We start from the raw sequence: 17,480 nt of genomic DNA, 5'->3' as shown, positions 1-17,480 counted from the left end.
GTTTGTTCTGTTCCCTTTCCCGGTTTGTGGGTCGAACCTATCATCAATCCTCTTTTTTGCGGGTTGACTTTAGGGTTTATGGAGTCTATTATTAATTTTGTCACCTGGAATACTAATGGTCTTAATCATCCTATTAAAAGGAAAGAAGTTTTTAAAGTATTCCGGAGACTTAAAGCACATGTTCTATTTTTACAAGAGACCCATGTGCGGAGGGGGAACAGACTACTTTTTTTTAAATTCTGGAAGGGACAACAGTTTCATTCGAATTCTAACGCTAAGATTCGAGGCGTCTCTAATTTTATGGACTCCTCAGTTACTTTTGTACAACATGATATTATCTCTGATCCGAATGGTAGATTTCTACTGGTTAGTGGTCTACTATTCAATAAAAAGGTAGTTTTGGTTAACGTTTATGCTCCCAATATGGACTGTCCGGAATTTTTTAAATCATTATTTAATCGGTTCCCGAATTTGAATGAGTTTTCATTGATCTGGGGCGGAGATCTTAATACTTGCTTATCTCCAGTTTTGGACCGTTCGGCTCCTCTACGGACCTTACCCAATAAATCTGCAACTTTGATTAACTCATTCCTCTCTGATTCTGGGTCGACGGACATTTGGCGTTTTTTGCATCCTCAGGAAAAAGATTTTTCTTTTTTTTCACATGTTCACCATTCCTATTCAAGAATTGATTTTTTTTTAATTGATTCTCGGCTTAGCTCTTCAGTGATTAAATGTGATTATGATTCTATAACCATTTCGGATCATGCTCCACTTAAGCTTTCTATTAAAATTCAGGTCAATACACAAAATAATACACAATGGCGTTTTAATTCGTTGCTGCTTCAGGATTTTGTTAACTTTATGAATGAACAGATTGATTTCTTTTTTACAATCGACTACACAGAGGATATTTCTGTGAACATTCTTTGGGATACTTTTAAAGCTAATATTCATGGTCAGATTATCTCATATTCTGCTGCTTTGAGGCAGAAGTTGAAGCAGGAGGAGTTGGCAATTGTGGACAAGATTAAGGAAATTGATAAGAAATATGTTACAGCTCCCTCTGAGTAGCTGCATAAACAAAGAACTGAACTTCAAATGGAGCACAGCTTATTACTTTCGTCCTCAATTGTAAACCAAAGAAAACAAGAAGTGAATTTTATGTACACAGTGACAAAGTTGGTAAACTGTTGGCTAACCAACTGAAGTCTAATTATACTAAATCTCAAATTAATCAGATTTATAATCAAAATGATCGACTGATGTTTGATCATGCGGAGATCAATCAAACCTTCTTGGATTTTTATTCTTCCTTATATCAATCCGAGTCTTTACGAGACTCTAAATATATGAATGACTTTTTAAGATAACCTAGATTTCCCTGAGATTTCACAGGATATGTCTTCTATGCTTGATACTCCCATTACTACTGATGAGATTAAGAATGTTATTTCCTCTATGAACCTGGGGAAAGTTCCTGGCCCTGATGGGTTTACCGTGGAATTTTATAAGTTTTTTGCACCTTCATTAATCCCTTGGTTCTGTAGGGTTTTGGAGGCTTCATTAAAACTTGGTAAACTTCCCAAACCCTTTTATAGAGCATCAATCTCTCTAATATTAAAGAAGGATAAAGATCCAGCTCAATGTGCATCTTATAGACCAATATCTTTATTAAATGTTGATTCTAAAATTTTTTCTAAATTATTAGCAAACAGATTAGAAAAAGTACTCCCTTTTATTATTTCGGAAGACCAAACGGGTTTTATTAAAGGTCGTTACTCTTTCTATAACATTCGCACACTGTTAAATATTGTTATACCCCCTCACAAAATGTTCCTGAGTGTGCTATCTCTTTAGATGCTGAAAAAGCTTTTGATAGAGTAGAATGGCCTTACTTATTTAAGGTGCTTGAAATGTTTAATTTTAGCTCGAAATTTATATCCTGGATTAAACTGTTATATCATTCTCCTATGGCCTCAGTCCGTACTAACTCTTTAAGCTCACCTTTTTCCCTCTTTTTCGAGGTACTCGACAAGGTTGTCCTATATTATTTGATATTGCATTAGAACCTCTTGCAATTGCCATTCGAGAATCTCCAAATATTATTGGGATAACTCGGGGCTTAAAGTCCCATAAAATATCACTCTATGCTGATGACTTACTTTTATATATTTCTAATCCTCAAAAATCTATCCCTGCTGCTTTAGATTTATGAGCACAATTTAGTCTTTTTTCAGGTTATAAGTTAAACCTTAGTAAGAGTGAACTTTTTCCGATTAATAAACAACTTCCCTTGTATCATAACTTTCCGTTTAAATTGATTAATAATTATTTCTCATATCTTGGGATTAAAATTACTTGTAAATACAAAGATTTATTTAAGACTAATTTTTTTATCCTTAATTGATCATATTACTCAACTTTCATCTAAATGGTTTCCATTATATTTAACTTTGATTGGTCGTATTAATGCAGTTAAGATGTTTATTCTGCCAAAATTTTTATATATATTTCAGGCATTACCGATTTTTGTTCCAAGATCTTTTTTTGATAAAGTTGACTCTAAAACTTCTTCATTTATTTGGCAAAATAAAAACCCGAGATTGGGTAAAATACATTTACAGAAAGCCAAGAGAGATGGAGGTCTAGCATTACCTAACTTTAGATTCTATTATTGGACAATTAATATTCGACATATGAAATTTTGGTTACTTGACCAAGATACACTATCCATTCCTAAATGGGTAGTATTGGAATTACAATCTGCTCAGGGCTATGCACTTGGCTCTATTTTTGGTCCCTCTCTTCCTTTTGATTTGAAACGCCTCAAACTGGTCTCTAACCCGATAGTTAAATATACCTTGCGTATTTGGTTTCAATTCAGAAAATTTTTTGATCTCAACCAATTTGGGCTAGCGATCCCTATTTTAGGTAACGTATTTTTTCCTCCCTCTTTCACGGATCGTGCGTTTCAAATTTGGAAGACTAAGGGTATTTCGCGGTTTTTGGATTTATTTTTAGATGGTTCCCTTATGTCTTTTGAACAATTATCTAATAAATATAATTTACCAAGAATACATTTTTTTAGATATCTCCAAGTTAGAAATTTCCTAAGTACTATACTCTCTTCCTTTCCGACGCTACCTCCTACATATATTTTAGATACTATAATTAACCTTAATCCATGTCAGAAAGGTGTAACGGCTATTATTTATAATATTATTATGAAACTTAGGAAAGCTCCATTTGATAAGACTAGGTCAGATTGGGAACAAGAATTGGGTTCTATTATTTCCGTGGATGACTGGGGGCAGATTTTACAATTAGTCAATACTTCCTCTATCTGTGCTAAACATTCCCTAACTCAATTTAAAGTTGTTCATAGAGCACATATGTCCAAAGATAAATTAGCTCATTTCTATTCTCATATTAATCCTTTTTGTGATAGATGTCCGGGGCAGATAGCCTCTTTAACTCATATGTTTTGGTCTTGTCCTACTCTGGAAACTTTTTGGAGAGACATTTTTAATATTATCTCAAAGGTGTTGAATATAGAGATCTCTCCTCATCCTGTTACTGCTTTCTTCGGATTACCTAAAATTTCCAGTAATCTTTCTCCTTCAGCCCGTAGAATGATTGCATTTCTTACTTTAATGGCAAAAAGATGTATCTTACAACATTGGAAAGAGCCTAATGCTCCAACTACCTTTTTTTGGGTTTCCCAGACGATATTATGCTTAAATTTGGAGAAAATTAGAAGTAATCTTTATGATTCCTCACTTAAATTTGAACAGACCTGGAGATCTTTTATTCAATATTTTCATTTAATGTAATTTTTTTTCTCTTTTGTTCCATATTTATATTCCCTTCTTGTCTTTTTTTAAAAACTGTTTTTAATGGAGGTCGGGTTTGAGGACGTGATTTTAAATTCTTTAACTCTACCTGTTTCCAAGTTAGCCCATTGCTTTGCTTTGCTTTTAGTTTAGTTGCACGGTGGGTTTTTTTTTGGGGTCTTTTTTCCTTTTCTCTATTGATTCTCTCTCTATATATATATATAAATTAGTATACTATTATTTTACCATATTATTTTATGTTTAAATTGCACTGTTTGTATCAATTTTTTCTTCTGTATTAATATCTCCTGTAATTTCTAACAGTGTATTAGTGCCTTTATGGTTTACCCTTTATATACTTATTCAAAAAAAAGATTTAAAAAAGAAAGAAAAGAATTTCATCCTGATTACTTGAAACTTCTTTTTCACATCTACAGCCTGCTAAGAACTAAGGATTTAAATACACAATTCGTATTACACAGCAAAGTAACAATGCAATTAGACTTTACAGTAGACCAGTCTCCAACAAGGAATGTTGATACTATGTGCTATGATTACGATCAGTCACCAGAGAGAAACCGAAGCTGGTGATAAAAGTCTTTTTCATCACGACAAGCAAGTATTCTTCTGGAGACCCTCACAGTAGACTACTGCAAAATTAAAAGTACTTCATATTTTTACACCTTTAAAATCACAGGTAACAGTAGGTGATTCGTACAATTTCCATAGTTACAACATCATCACTGCCTTCAATATTTTGCATTGACAATATTCTGGGGAACACCTCTGAATGCTCAATCACTTTTGCTGGTCTAGCAGCTTGTGAGAACAGAGATTCCAGGCACCCACAATTAATGCTGTCAGGGCTGACTCTGAATACACAAGTATGCTGAATATTGATTGTAACTATACTTCTGACCATGTTTGATATGCTAGGTGACAACATCAGCCTGGTCTGCCAGCTTGAACTTGTTTACAATGGTGCAAATAACTTAGTCATGTTGCCTAGTTTCATGCAGTTACCATTAACATAATCCAATTTTAACATAAACAAGCAGTTTGTCATTGAGCCTATTATGGGATCAGCTATACTGAATTGGATCTTACTGTAATGAACTGGAGGTGATTGGGGATCTTAAGGTAAAGGAACCCTTAGAAGCCAGTGATCACAATATGACTGAGTTCAACTTGAATTTTGAGAGGGGGAAAGTAAAGTCTGATACAGCAGTATTTCAGTGGAGTACACAAACTTAGTTGCATGAGAGAGAAGTTGGCCAAAGTAAATTGGAAGGAGATACTGGCAGAGGTACCAGCAGGGCAGCAATGGCTTGAGCTTCTGGGAAAAAATAAAGGAGATGCAGGATAGATGTATTCCAAAAACAAAGAAATACTCATGGCAAAATAGTACAACCATGGCTGACAAGGGAAGTCAAAGTTAATGTAAAAGCAAAAGAGAGGGTATACAACAAAGCAAAAGTTAACAGGCTGATAGAGTATTGGAATGCTTTTAAGAATCTACAAAAAGCAACTAAAAGAATCATTAGGAGGGAAAAGATGAAATATAAACACAAGCTAGCAAACAACATCAAGGTGGATAGAAAAAGTTTTTACATGTATATAAAAAAACAAAAGAACGATGAGAGTGGATATAGGACCCTGAGAAAAGGCAGCCAGAGAAATAGTAATGGCAGACAAGGAGATGGCAGATGAATTAAATGAGTATTTTGCATCAGTTTTCACTGTGTAAGACAAAAAAGTGTGCCAGATGTTGAAGGACGTGAGGGAAAATAAGTGAGCACAGCTATTATTACAAGGGAGAAGGTGCTCAAAAAGCTGAAAGACCCAAAGGTACATAAGTCACCCAGATCAGATGAATTACACCCAAGAGTTCTGAAAGAGGTAGCAGTAGAGACTGTAGAGGCATTAGTAATGATCCTTAAAGAATCATTGGATTCTGCCATGGTTCTGGAGGATTGGAAAATTGCAAATGTCACTCCACCCTTTCAGAAAGGAGGGAGGCAGCAGAAAGGAAATTAGGGACCAGTTAGCCTGGCCTTGGTGGTTGGGAAGATGTTGGATTCAATTGTTAAGGATGAGGTTATGGAGTATTTAGTGACACAGGACAAAACTGGACATAGTCAGCATGGTTTCCGTAAGGGAAAATCTTGCCTGATGTACCTGTTGGAATTCTTTGAGGATATTACAAGTAGGATAGATAAAGGCGATGAAGTGGATGTTGCCTATTTTGATTTTCATAAGGACTTTGACATGGTGCCACACAGGACGCTGCTAACCAAGTTAAGAGCCCAAGGTATTACAGGAAACTTACTGGCATGCTTAGAGCATTGGCTGATTGGTAGGAGGCTGTGTGTGGGAATAAAAGGATCCTTTTCTGGTTGGCTGCCAGTGACTAGTGGTGTTCCGCAGGGGTTGGGGTTGGTGTTGGGACTAATCCTTTTTATACTGTACATCAATGATTTAGATGATGGCATAGATGGCTTTGTTGCCAAGTTTGCAGATGATACGAAGACTGGTGGAGGGGCGGGTAGTGTTGAGGAAACAGGAAGGCTGCAGAAGGATTGAGATAGATGAGCAGAATGGGCAAAAAAGTGGCAAATGAAATGAAATAAAACGACATCCCCTTCTCTCAATTCCACCATCTCTGCTGCATCTGCTCTCAGGATGAGGCTTTTCAGTTTAGAACAGAGATGTCCACCTTCTTCAAAGGAAGGGGTTTTCCTTCCTTCACTATCAACGCTGCACCTCTTCCATTTCACACATGTCTGCTCTTACCCATCTTCACGCCACCTTACCAGGGATAGGGTCCTTCTCGTCCTCACCTACCACCCCATCAGTCTCCATGTCCAGTACATAATCCTCTGGAACTTCCGCCATCTTCAACGGGATCCTACCACCATTTTTGCCCCCCACTTTCTGCTTTCTGGAGGGATCGCTCCTTACGCAACCCCCTGGTCCATTGTTCCCTCCTCACTGATCTCCTTCCTGGCACTTACCCTTGGAAGCGGAACAAGTGCTACACATGCCCCTGCACCTCCTCCCTCACTACCATTCAGTGCCACAAACAGTCCTTCCAGGTGAGGTGACACTTCACCTGTGAGTCTGTTGGGGTCAAATACTGTGCCCGGAGCAGCCCCCTGTATACCAGTGAGACCCAGCATAGACTGGAAGACTATTTCGCCGAGCACCTACTCTCCATCTGCTGGAAGAAGCACGATTTCATTCCATTTTCCATTTGCATTCCGATATGTCAATCCATGGCCTCTTCTACTGTCGCTATGAGACCACACTCAGGTTGGAGGAACAACAAGTTATATTCCATCTGGGTAGCCTCCAACCTGATGGCATGAACATTGATTTCTCTCACCTTATCTCCTTGCCTGATCATCGCCTCCCTCTGGTGCTCCTTCCTCTTTTCTTTCTTCCATGGCCTTCTGTTCTCTCCTATCGGATTCCCCCTTCTCCAGCCCTGTATCACTTTCACCAATCAACTTCCCAGCTCTTTACTTCATCCCTCCCCCTCCCAGATTCACCTGTCACTTTGTGTTTCTCTCTCCCCCTCCCACCTTTTAAATCTACTCCGTATCTTTTTTTCTCCAGTCCTGCCGAAGGCTCTCAGGCTGAAACGTCAATCAACTGTACATTTTCTATAGATGCTGTCTAGTCTGCTGAGTTCCTCCAACATTTTATGTGTGTTGCTTGGATTTCCAGCATCTGCAGATTTTCTCTTGTTAATGAAATATAATGTTGGAAAATGCATGGGCATGCACTTTGGTAGAAGAACTAAATGTGCAGACTATTTGCTAAATGGGAAGAAAATCCAAAAATCTTAGGTGCTCAGGGCTGTGGGAGTCCTTGTGCAGAACACCCTAAAGGTTAACTTGCTGGTTGAGTCAGTATTGAGGAAAGCAAATGCAATGTTAGCATTCATTTCAAGAGGTCTAGAATATAAGAGCAGGGATGTATTGTTGAGGTTTTATAAGGCACTGATGAAGCCTCACCTTGAGTACTGTGAACAGTTTTGGGCTCCTTATCCAAGGAAAGATGTGCTGGCATTGGACAAGATTCAGAGGAGGTTCACAAGGATGATTCCGGAAATGAAAGTGTTATCATACGAGGAACTTTTGATGGCTCTGGGTCTGTACTCACTGGAATTCAGGAGGGGATGGGGGGGGGGGCGGTGGTGGAATCTCATTGAAACCTTTCGAATGTTGAAAAGCTTGGACAGAGTAGATGTGGGAAGGATGCTTCCCATGGTGGGGGAGTCTAGGACAAGAGGGCATAGCCTCAGGGTAGAGGGGCATCCATTTAAAACACAAAGATGCCGAGAAATTGCTTTAGTCGGAGGGTGGTGAATTTGTGGAATGTTACCACAGGCAGCTGTGGAGGTCAGGTCGTTGGATGTATTTAAGGCGGAGATTGATAGGTTCTTGTTTGGCTATGGCATCAAATTACAGAGAGAGGGCCAGGGAGTGGTGCTGAGGAGGGGGGAAAAAAAGGGGATCAGCCATGATTGAACGGTGGAGCAGACTCAATGGGTAAAATGGCCTAACTCTGCTTCTATGTTTTATGGTCTTAACACTGCATCTCTTCAGCAGCCAGCCTATGCTCCACAGTCAGTATTATTTGCAAAGATGTGCTTTTAACTTTGGTTTACTGCTTGCAAATTACAACTTACATTAAGAACTGAAGACTTGTTCTTGTTTGAATTAATATCTGCTATATTAACATAACTCCAGAATACTCTGTAACACCATGCGAGCACAAGATATGGGAGACAATTAAAAAGCTGGAAAGGAAATTCTGAGCTTCATGTTGTCTCTCACTTTATTTCTCCATCCCACTCTCACATTTAGTCGCTTGCACAGTTATGAGGTCCAATGAAAACTTGAGCAACAGCATGCCATCATCTATTTAGGAATGATGCAGTCTTCTGGACTCAACATTTAATTATATCATTTACAGTAACTCACCTTCTGTATGTCACATCTCACCATTTCCTTAGCAAGTCATTTGTCTGTGATACTAGTTCAAGCTTTTCTCTCTTCATTAGCACAGCTTCCTTTCACCGACATTTTCCACAACCCAGCACTTCACAGCATTTTACAAAACATTGTCATGTTATCATTCTCCACCATTAGTGGAGAATAACTGTCACCATTAGTGCATTGACCATCAGTTATTACTTTTGCCCATCTATCTTTTGTCCCGTTCTTGCTGCAATTTAAAACTCTTATTCTCAATTCAAAGGGCCTTCAAAGAGAAACATGAATGCTCCTGACTGAAGTGTTTCCAACATTTTCTGTTTACATTACAAAACAGTGGAGATTCAGAAAAAAAATGCCTCTATAATTTTAAATATTAAAGTTTGTTATTCACACCTTAAATTTTCAACACAATTGTATAAATTTAAAGATTGGCACCTTTGAAGTGGTGTGTTCAGTATCACGTTCAATAGTTGAATAACTCCCTCCACTATGTCCATTGTGGCATCTCGAACTAATCGTCGTAAAGTCAAGCCTGAGGCAAAAGAAACCTCTTATTAAACACCTAACAGTCACAACACCTGCTCATGATCACTTATTTTCTACATATTTTTGTACTTTTAGCCAAACAGTAAAGGTCACACTAAAGATTTCAACTAGATGATCAAATACTTTTTAAGTAATTCATCCAAAGCAACTTTTAAAAGGACATGGGCTTATTTAGAAAACACGAATGCATTTTAATTAATCAAATCTTCTATTACGTATTTAAACACATAATTGCTCAGATCCCGCATGTGGCTCTTCAAAGGCTAAAAGTGTGAAAATATGGAATAGACAGTGCAATAAAGTTTCTCTCTACTACACCAGACTTCTTGATCTTATTTCGCTTCTACAAATATCGAAACTAAACTGTGCTCAAATGAAACAACATACTCAAGGTTCCAACAAATGGACACCACGATAAGATATTCGGAGAGTAATAAAGAGGCAAGGATTAACTAAGGTATTCAAGCAGTAAAAACCTGAAGCTGAATAGGCAATTGCAGATTTGAACTAACTTATTTAGCAAATTTACGCTGTTTAGTACTCGTGAGCTGCGAGGATCCAATTGAATGTATAACTGCAGTGCTTTGATAACACTTGAACCATCCTTATCATTATTGTCCAACAAGCAGGAACTCTGGACTTCTGAAGCATTTGTTATCTGAAATGGAGGTTTCGAAACCCAAGCAAATTACTTTTTGTGTATTTCAGAGACAATGACAAAAGAGCACTAATTTGACACATTCATTCATTCATTCTTGAAAGGAAATTGTACTTGGAACAAAATTAGAATGCAAAATGTAGTTTTGTATAGGACAGATGTAGAGAAACACCTAATATAGGACAGATGTAGAGAAACACCTAATATAGGACAGATGTAGAGAAACACCTAATCGATATACTATATTCAAGGACACTATACAGCCTGTATACATTTTTCGTTTATCAAAGTACCTCCCTATTTTAATAGAGCATTGACAGCTTCAGCAAGGAACAGACACAGTACAGTAGAGTACCAGAGCACCAGAGATCAGAAAGTTGCGTTTCAATTCCTGCCGTTGTCTGTAAGGAGTTTGAACATTCTCCCCGACTAGGGGTTTCCTCAATGTTCCAGTTTTATTCCACATTCGAAAGGTGTACAGGTTGATTAGTAAGCTGTAGGCCTGCTATGCTGGCGTACCTGCGGGCTGCCCCCAGCACATCTTGGGACTGTGTTGGTAGTTGATGCACATGACACATTTCATAATCATTAATTTTTTTTTGCACACCAAATAAAAATTATAACTATTAAACAACAGTCACACTTCTGCTCGTGGATGTACTCACTACAGTTCTGGAAACGTCCAAATGGATAAATTTGTAAGCTTTTCAGTACCACTTGCCTTGACTCTTTGGCAACCAGTAATACACACTGGATAAATTAAGGATGCTCTTCTGAATTTCACTAGTGAGCTTCTGACAGTCCTATACAGAAAACATCAGTCAGTAGAATTTGATTACACCTCATCAATTGCAAAATTCATAATCTGAAGTTCAACCTTTACACTTACTTGCTCAGATGGCAAAGGAGGCTTTGAAAAGGCCAGACTGAGTTTTGTTGCTTCTTGAGATACTGCTTTGACACACTCACCTAGAAGAAAAATAAAACTAAGGGTTATACAATTTTCCATGAAATTACATAGTTGTACAAGTACAGGCTAATGAAAAGGTATGTAATTGTCCAAATATTTACACTTTGATTTATTAATGAAGTAGAACTGTGATTAATTCCCACTGTATCTCCTTGTACACACCAGCATCAACAACCACACATCTCCACTCCTAAGTTATAGTAGTGTTAACAAAGTTGTAAAGTTAAACAGTGGGAGACAATGCTAAAACATCACCAAAAGATTTTGTGCATCAGCATTTGAATTCAATAACAATTCACTTTCTATCCATTGAAAGCTATTATTTTTTCCCAAAATTTATACCACTTGAAGTTAAAATTAAACTCATAACACCATTACAATGTTATGAAATGTTCAGGTTCTAAACAGGTATGGTAAGTGTACCGATGGATTTACTACACAATTTAATCACAGTCAATTGACCTTACCACAAATGCTGAGAATAGAAAGCTATCTAAATATTCCAGTGCAACGAAATTATAAAATAACAATAGTGATAGCTGAAGCATGTAATCTAAAATGTTGAAAATCTAGTCATTTATATTAGGGACAAATAACTAAAGTTATGAAGATAACACAAGTTACTGTACTGGCGCTGTGCGTGTGCGCGTGTGTGTGTGTGTGTGTAATATACAAAAGTCAGAGATACTCAAATTACACCTTTTGGTGTAATTGGTAACTTGAACACTTATTCTCTACTATATTGAAGATGTCATACCAATGGATAACTCTGTACATCATTCACAATCTCCTTTTGTAACATTGACATTAAATACCAAACCTAGAGTTTTCCAGAAAAATTCCATGTCAAAATTCTCCAATTTCCACGATTCTCCTTCTGTAAAGAGAAAAGTTCATATTAACATGCCACTTTGGATTCACACAGTAGAAACAATAACGTAACACATTAAAAGCCATTTATAAAAAAGATTAACAAATTCATTGCAAGGAAGTTCTCTCTACCAGCCCCTGCTAGAACAGCACACATGTGAATCTATATCATCTTACAAGAGCTTCATGAACTCTTCCTCATCTTACTCTTGTATTCCACATTAGCATTTTGTGATACATGAACAATCTGTTTCCATATTTAGAGCACAAAATGATGAGAAGTTGTAAAAGTTTGACTGAGGTTCAGTAAAATGCTGGTTGCAAGAACTGACTATTAGATTCAATTGGTTAATGCTTAGAAAACAGCAGGGTAGTATGAAGGATGACAACAGTAAAGTTCTGGGATACTACTATCAGAACATTGCCACTAATTGATCTAGGATCAAATCAAAAACTGTGTATGAACCAAGAGGTTTATACTCCAAGGACGGCAGGATCAGTGGCATTCAAGACCAGTGATCCAGAAACATGCAAGAACTCCAGTTATGACGTATGGGCAACAAAACAATTCCGATTGAGGCTACAGATGGAATTGGATGCACATCAACTCTGGCAGGGTTTGAGGCCATTACTTCCTGCAAAACAAAACCAAACGTCATGAATGGCTATGAAGCTTCACTCCCAGATGAGTTCAACACCTTTTATTTATGCTGTGAAAGGAAGAGTAAAACTACACTTGTGTAAATCCCTGCAGCATCTGGTGATCCTGTGATCTCTGTCTCAGAGGCCAGAGTCAGAACATCTTTCAAGAGCATGAGCCCTCACCAAGCATCAGGCCTGATGGTATACCTTTTGCCAACCAACTGATGGATGGGAGTGTTCAAGAACATCTTCAATCCCTCACTGCTGCATTTGGGGGTTACCACCTCTTTCAAAAGATACTAATACCCAAGTAGAGCAGGGTTTGCTACCTCATCAAGTATTGCCCAATTGCACTCGCACCTACAGTGATAGAATGCTTACAGCAATTCGTCATGACTCACTGCAATCTCACTGGCCCTCCAATCACCTGGAAAATAGCAATACCGATGTCAGGCTGCTGTTAATTAATCGCAGCTCAGCATTCAACAGAATCATACCCTCAGTGCTAACCATCAAGGTCCAAAACCTGGGCTTCTGTACCTTCCTCTGCAACTGGATCCTTGACTTCCTCATCAGGAGACCAGAATCAGGGCAGGTCAGGAAAACACACCTCCTCCTCACTGATAATCAATGCTGAGGCACCTCAAAGATCGGTGCTTAATCCACTGCTTTACTCTCTCTACACCCATGACTGTGTGGCTAGGCACAGCACAAACACCATCTATAAATTTGCTGATGACACAACTGTGGTTGGCAGAATTTCAGATAGTCATGAGGAGGCATACAGACATACAGAAGTGAGATAGATCAGCTGGGGTTGAGTGGTGTCACAACAACAATCTTGCACTCAACATCAGTGAGATCAATCAAAATCAAATCAAGTTTAATTATCATTCAAGCCATGCACAGATACAGCTGAACAAGACAGTGTTCCTCTGGGGCAAAGGTGCGAAATATTTAAAATTAACTCGACCAAGAAATTGATTGTGGACTTCAGGAAGGGGAAGACGAAGGAAGACACACCAGTCCACACTGAGGGATCAGCAGTGGAAAGGCTGAAGAGTTTCAAGTTCCTAGGTGTCAACAACTCTGAGGATCTTTCTAGGGCCCAACATATTAAGTTGATTACACAGAAAGCACAACAGAGGCTATACTTTATTAGTCTAAGGAAAATTGGTATGTGACCAAAGACACTGGCAAATTTCTACAGATGTACCGTGGAGGACATTCTAACTGGTTGCATCACCATCTGGACTGGAGGGGCCACTGCAGAGGATCAGAAAAAACTGCAGAAATCTGTAAATTCTGCCACCTCCATCATGGGCACTAGCCTCCGCATCACCGAGGAGTTTTCAAGAGGCGATGCCTCAGAAGACCAGCACCCATTATTAAGGATCCCCATCACTCAGTTCATGCCCTCTTTTCATTGCTACCATCAAGGTGGTACAGGAGCCAGAAGACACATACTCAACACATCAGGAACAGCTTCTTCCCCTCCACCATCAGGTTTCTTAATGGATGATGAACCCATGAATATCTCAGTATTTTCCATCTTTTGTAGTCATTTAATTTTTTTTAATACATACATATTGCAACTTACAGTTTTTATTATATATTGCAACCTACTGCTGCCATGAAACAATGAGTTTCACTACATATACCACTGATATTAAACCTGATTCTGATTGAGAAGGCTACGAATAAATTACCCTCTTTGCTAATTCTCAGAATGCCATTCCCTTCTTTTACACATATATAAACTAAGCAAAAACACGAGTTCAAAGTGAATAATTTAGCACCATCTTTTTGTCCTGAAGTTGATGTTTTACATTAATGTGGCTTACACTGACCATCTTCTGGGTCCAACCCAGAACTTCTGCCACAAATATTAATCACAGGGTTAACTTTAGCACACAAACCGAGTCCAATCCTCATCTCACTAGATGCAACTGATTGACATATTCTATGCTTGATTCCATGCCATTTCCAAAGAAGACGCTGAGGCAAATCCTGTTCATGGGAACCAGTTCAGCCAGAAATTCAAAATCAAATGTACAATTTTAATTCATTTTCATACAAAGTAGAACTTCAACATTTGGATATTTGCATTTATTCATTATTATGAATATATAAAATATCCCAACCCTCTAACCGCAACATCCCTAACTCTATAGCTGTGACTTTGGGCAAAAACTAATACCTAGCCCAAAGAAACAAAATTCACCAATTCCCCTCTGATAGCGCCAACTGATCAGAATGTAGCAAATGTGATACTAGTATTTAAAAAAAACATGAGTAGGAGTGTTGGCCAGAATTAGTGGATTCAGATGAATCAATTTCAGAAGAATTAGGAAAAAACAGCTGAACTTGTTCTCCTCCCACCCCCCCTCCCCATTTTGTGAACTCTGAGCTGATTGTAGTTCTGGGATACTCTACTAAGAGCAACTGAATGTAGAGCCTGAGGAAGGGTCTCAGCCTGAAACGTCGAATATACTCCTTTCCATAGATGCTGCCTGGCCTGCAGAGTTCCTCCAGCATTTTGTGTGTGTTGATCGTGGACACAGGAGCTTCAGGTAATGACTTATTAAACCTGAGACCACTCTCAGGCGAGTAGCGATTTATTACATGAAGTGCCAGACCTACCAAAGAAACAATCTGTAATCTCGTTAGACTCAGCACCTGGTTTGACTGGTTAGGATCAGAGTTTAAAGGAACATACTGTATACACAAGGTTGGGAGGCAAAACCATAGAATAATGTGGGTTGTAGCCCTGAACCAGAGGCAATAAAAAAGTGTTAAGGATCAACCAGGTGATGTGTATCTAATGATACTGGAACTTTGCAATAAGGGATGAATATAAAAGTGGACACTTCGATTGTGCTATCAGTGATAACTCTGGAGAATCACCATCGTGAGGAAAAATCCTCACACCAGAGAAGAAAAGCTTGATTGTCTGGCAAACAAATATCCCCTATTTCAGTGTTATAAATTGTCTTGAGTGAGTATCAGTACAAAGTGAACAGTAGAATTCATGTTCTAAGTTGTTGGCCCAGGGTCAACATAGTTACATTGTCTGTGCAGAGACAAGAAAGTGCAAGCTTCAATTAATTACGAGTTGCATAGTGAGTTTCCTAACCTAGCTCCACTGATGAACGGTCAACAGGAGTATCGTGAGTAAAGCAAGGAACTATAAATCTGTTAATGCGACACTAGTGGTCAGCAAAATCCTTAAAACACATTTAGGATGAATCAGAATCAGGCTTAATATCACCGGCATACAGCATGAATATTTTTGTTTTGTGGCAGCAGTAGTGCAATACATAATAGAAACTATAAATTATGATTAAGTATTGTAAGTTTGATAAAGCGCCTCATTAAAAACATTTGCAATGTAGAACAGTCTATGCTCGAAACCTTTCCCGATCATACTCAATTCTTCCTTGGCCACATTGACAACTGCATTAGCGCTGCTTCATGCACCCATGCTGAGCTCATCAATTTCACCTCTAACTTCCACCCTGCCCTTAAATTCACTTGGTCAATCTCTGACACCTCCCTCCCTTTCTCGATCTGTCTCCACCTCTGAAGACAAACTATCAGCCGACATCTTTCATAAACCTACTAATTCCCAGAGTTATCTCAACTCTACCTCTTCCCACTCTATCTCCTGTAAAAATGCCATTCCTTTTTCAACAGTGTCTCCACCTTCGCAGCATCTGTTCCCAGGACATGGCTTTCCATTCCAGGATATCAGAAGTGTCCTCCTCCTTTAAAGCATGGGGATTCCCTCACTCTGCTATTGATGTTGCCCACATCCACATGTCCTTCATTTCCCGTACATCTGCGCACACCCTATTTTCCTTCCAGCTTAATAGTGATACAGTTCCTCTAGTTCTTACCCGTGACCCCATCAGGCTGCACTTTAACTCATTATCTTCCACATCTTCCACCATCTCCAAAGGAATCCTACTACTAAACATATCGTTATCTCTCCCCCCCCACTCCACTTTTTGTAGCGATCACTCCCTCAGTGATTCCCTTGCCCATTCATCCCTCCCCAGCACTTATCTCTACAAGTGGCCTAAGTGCTACACCTGCCAAATTCACCTCCGTTCAGGACCTCAAACAGTCCTTTCAGGTACGGCAACATTTCACCTGTAAATCTGGAGTTGTCTATTGTGCCCGATATTCCCAATGCAGCCTCCTTTACATTGGTGAGACCTGTCGTAAATTGGTCTGCCACTTTGTCGAGCACCTCCACACCATCCACCACAAGCAGGATTTCCCAGTGGCCAAACATTTTAATTCTGATTCCCATTCCTGTTACAATGTGTCGGTCCATGGCCTCCTTTTGTGCTGAGATGAGGCCACCCTCCGGGTGGAGGAGCAACACCTTATATTCCATCAGGGTATCCTGCAACCTGATGGCAAGAATATCGATTTCTCTTTCCAGTAAATAAATTCCACTCCTCCCCCCCCTCTATTCACCACTCTGATCTTCTCACCTACCTATCATTTCCTCCTGGGTCCCCTCCTCCTTCTCTTTCTTCTATGGTCCACGCTCTTCTATCAGATTCTTTGTTCTCCAACCCTTGACCTTTCCACCCACCCAGCTTCACCTATCATCTTCCAACTAGCCTCTTTCCCCTCCCCCCACTGTTTTATTCTGGCATCTTCCCCCTTCCTTCTTAGTCCTGAAGAAGTGTCTCAGCCCAACATTTCGACTGTTCATTCATTTCTATAGATGCTGCTGGACCTGCTGAGTTCCTCCAGCATTTTGAGTGCTTCGTTAAAAAGCAGCAGTAAGTACATCAACCTGAATAGGAAATTATTTGAAATATAGAAAGCTGAACGACAAGATCTTCTCCCATTGATAATTACTGGTAAGGTACTACAGATCACAAATGAACATAAAGTGTTGGCACCCAACCTTCATGGCTGACTTGCCATTC

General features: G+C 39.0%; 1 protein-coding gene across 1 annotated transcript in view; it reads right to left on the bottom strand.

The window, feature by feature from the left end:
• ccndbp1 (cyclin D-type binding-protein 1) overlaps positions 1 to 17,480 on the bottom strand; it is a 48,032-nt gene that overhangs the window by 28,538 nt on the left and 2,014 nt on the right. The window contains exons 2-5 of the mRNA XM_063041501.1: positions 11,837 to 11,893; positions 10,936 to 11,015; positions 10,768 to 10,849; positions 9,278 to 9,374 (exon numbers count right to left, since the gene is read on the bottom strand). Of these exons, the coding sequence (XP_062897571.1) occupies positions 9,278 to 9,374; positions 10,768 to 10,849; positions 10,936 to 11,015; positions 11,837 to 11,893 (316 nt within the window). The remainder of the gene's footprint in view (positions 1 to 9,277; positions 9,375 to 10,767; positions 10,850 to 10,935; positions 11,016 to 11,836; positions 11,894 to 17,480) is intronic.

The sequence above is a fragment of the Mobula hypostoma genome, chromosome 2 (genome assembly GCF_963921235.1).
Source record: "Mobula hypostoma chromosome 2, sMobHyp1.1, whole genome shotgun sequence".
In the NCBI taxonomy this organism is placed as follows: domain Eukaryota; kingdom Metazoa; phylum Chordata; class Chondrichthyes; order Myliobatiformes; family Myliobatidae; genus Mobula; species Mobula hypostoma.
Note: the sequence above shows the minus strand (reverse complement) of the source record. Positions and strands in the feature narration are given on the sequence as shown.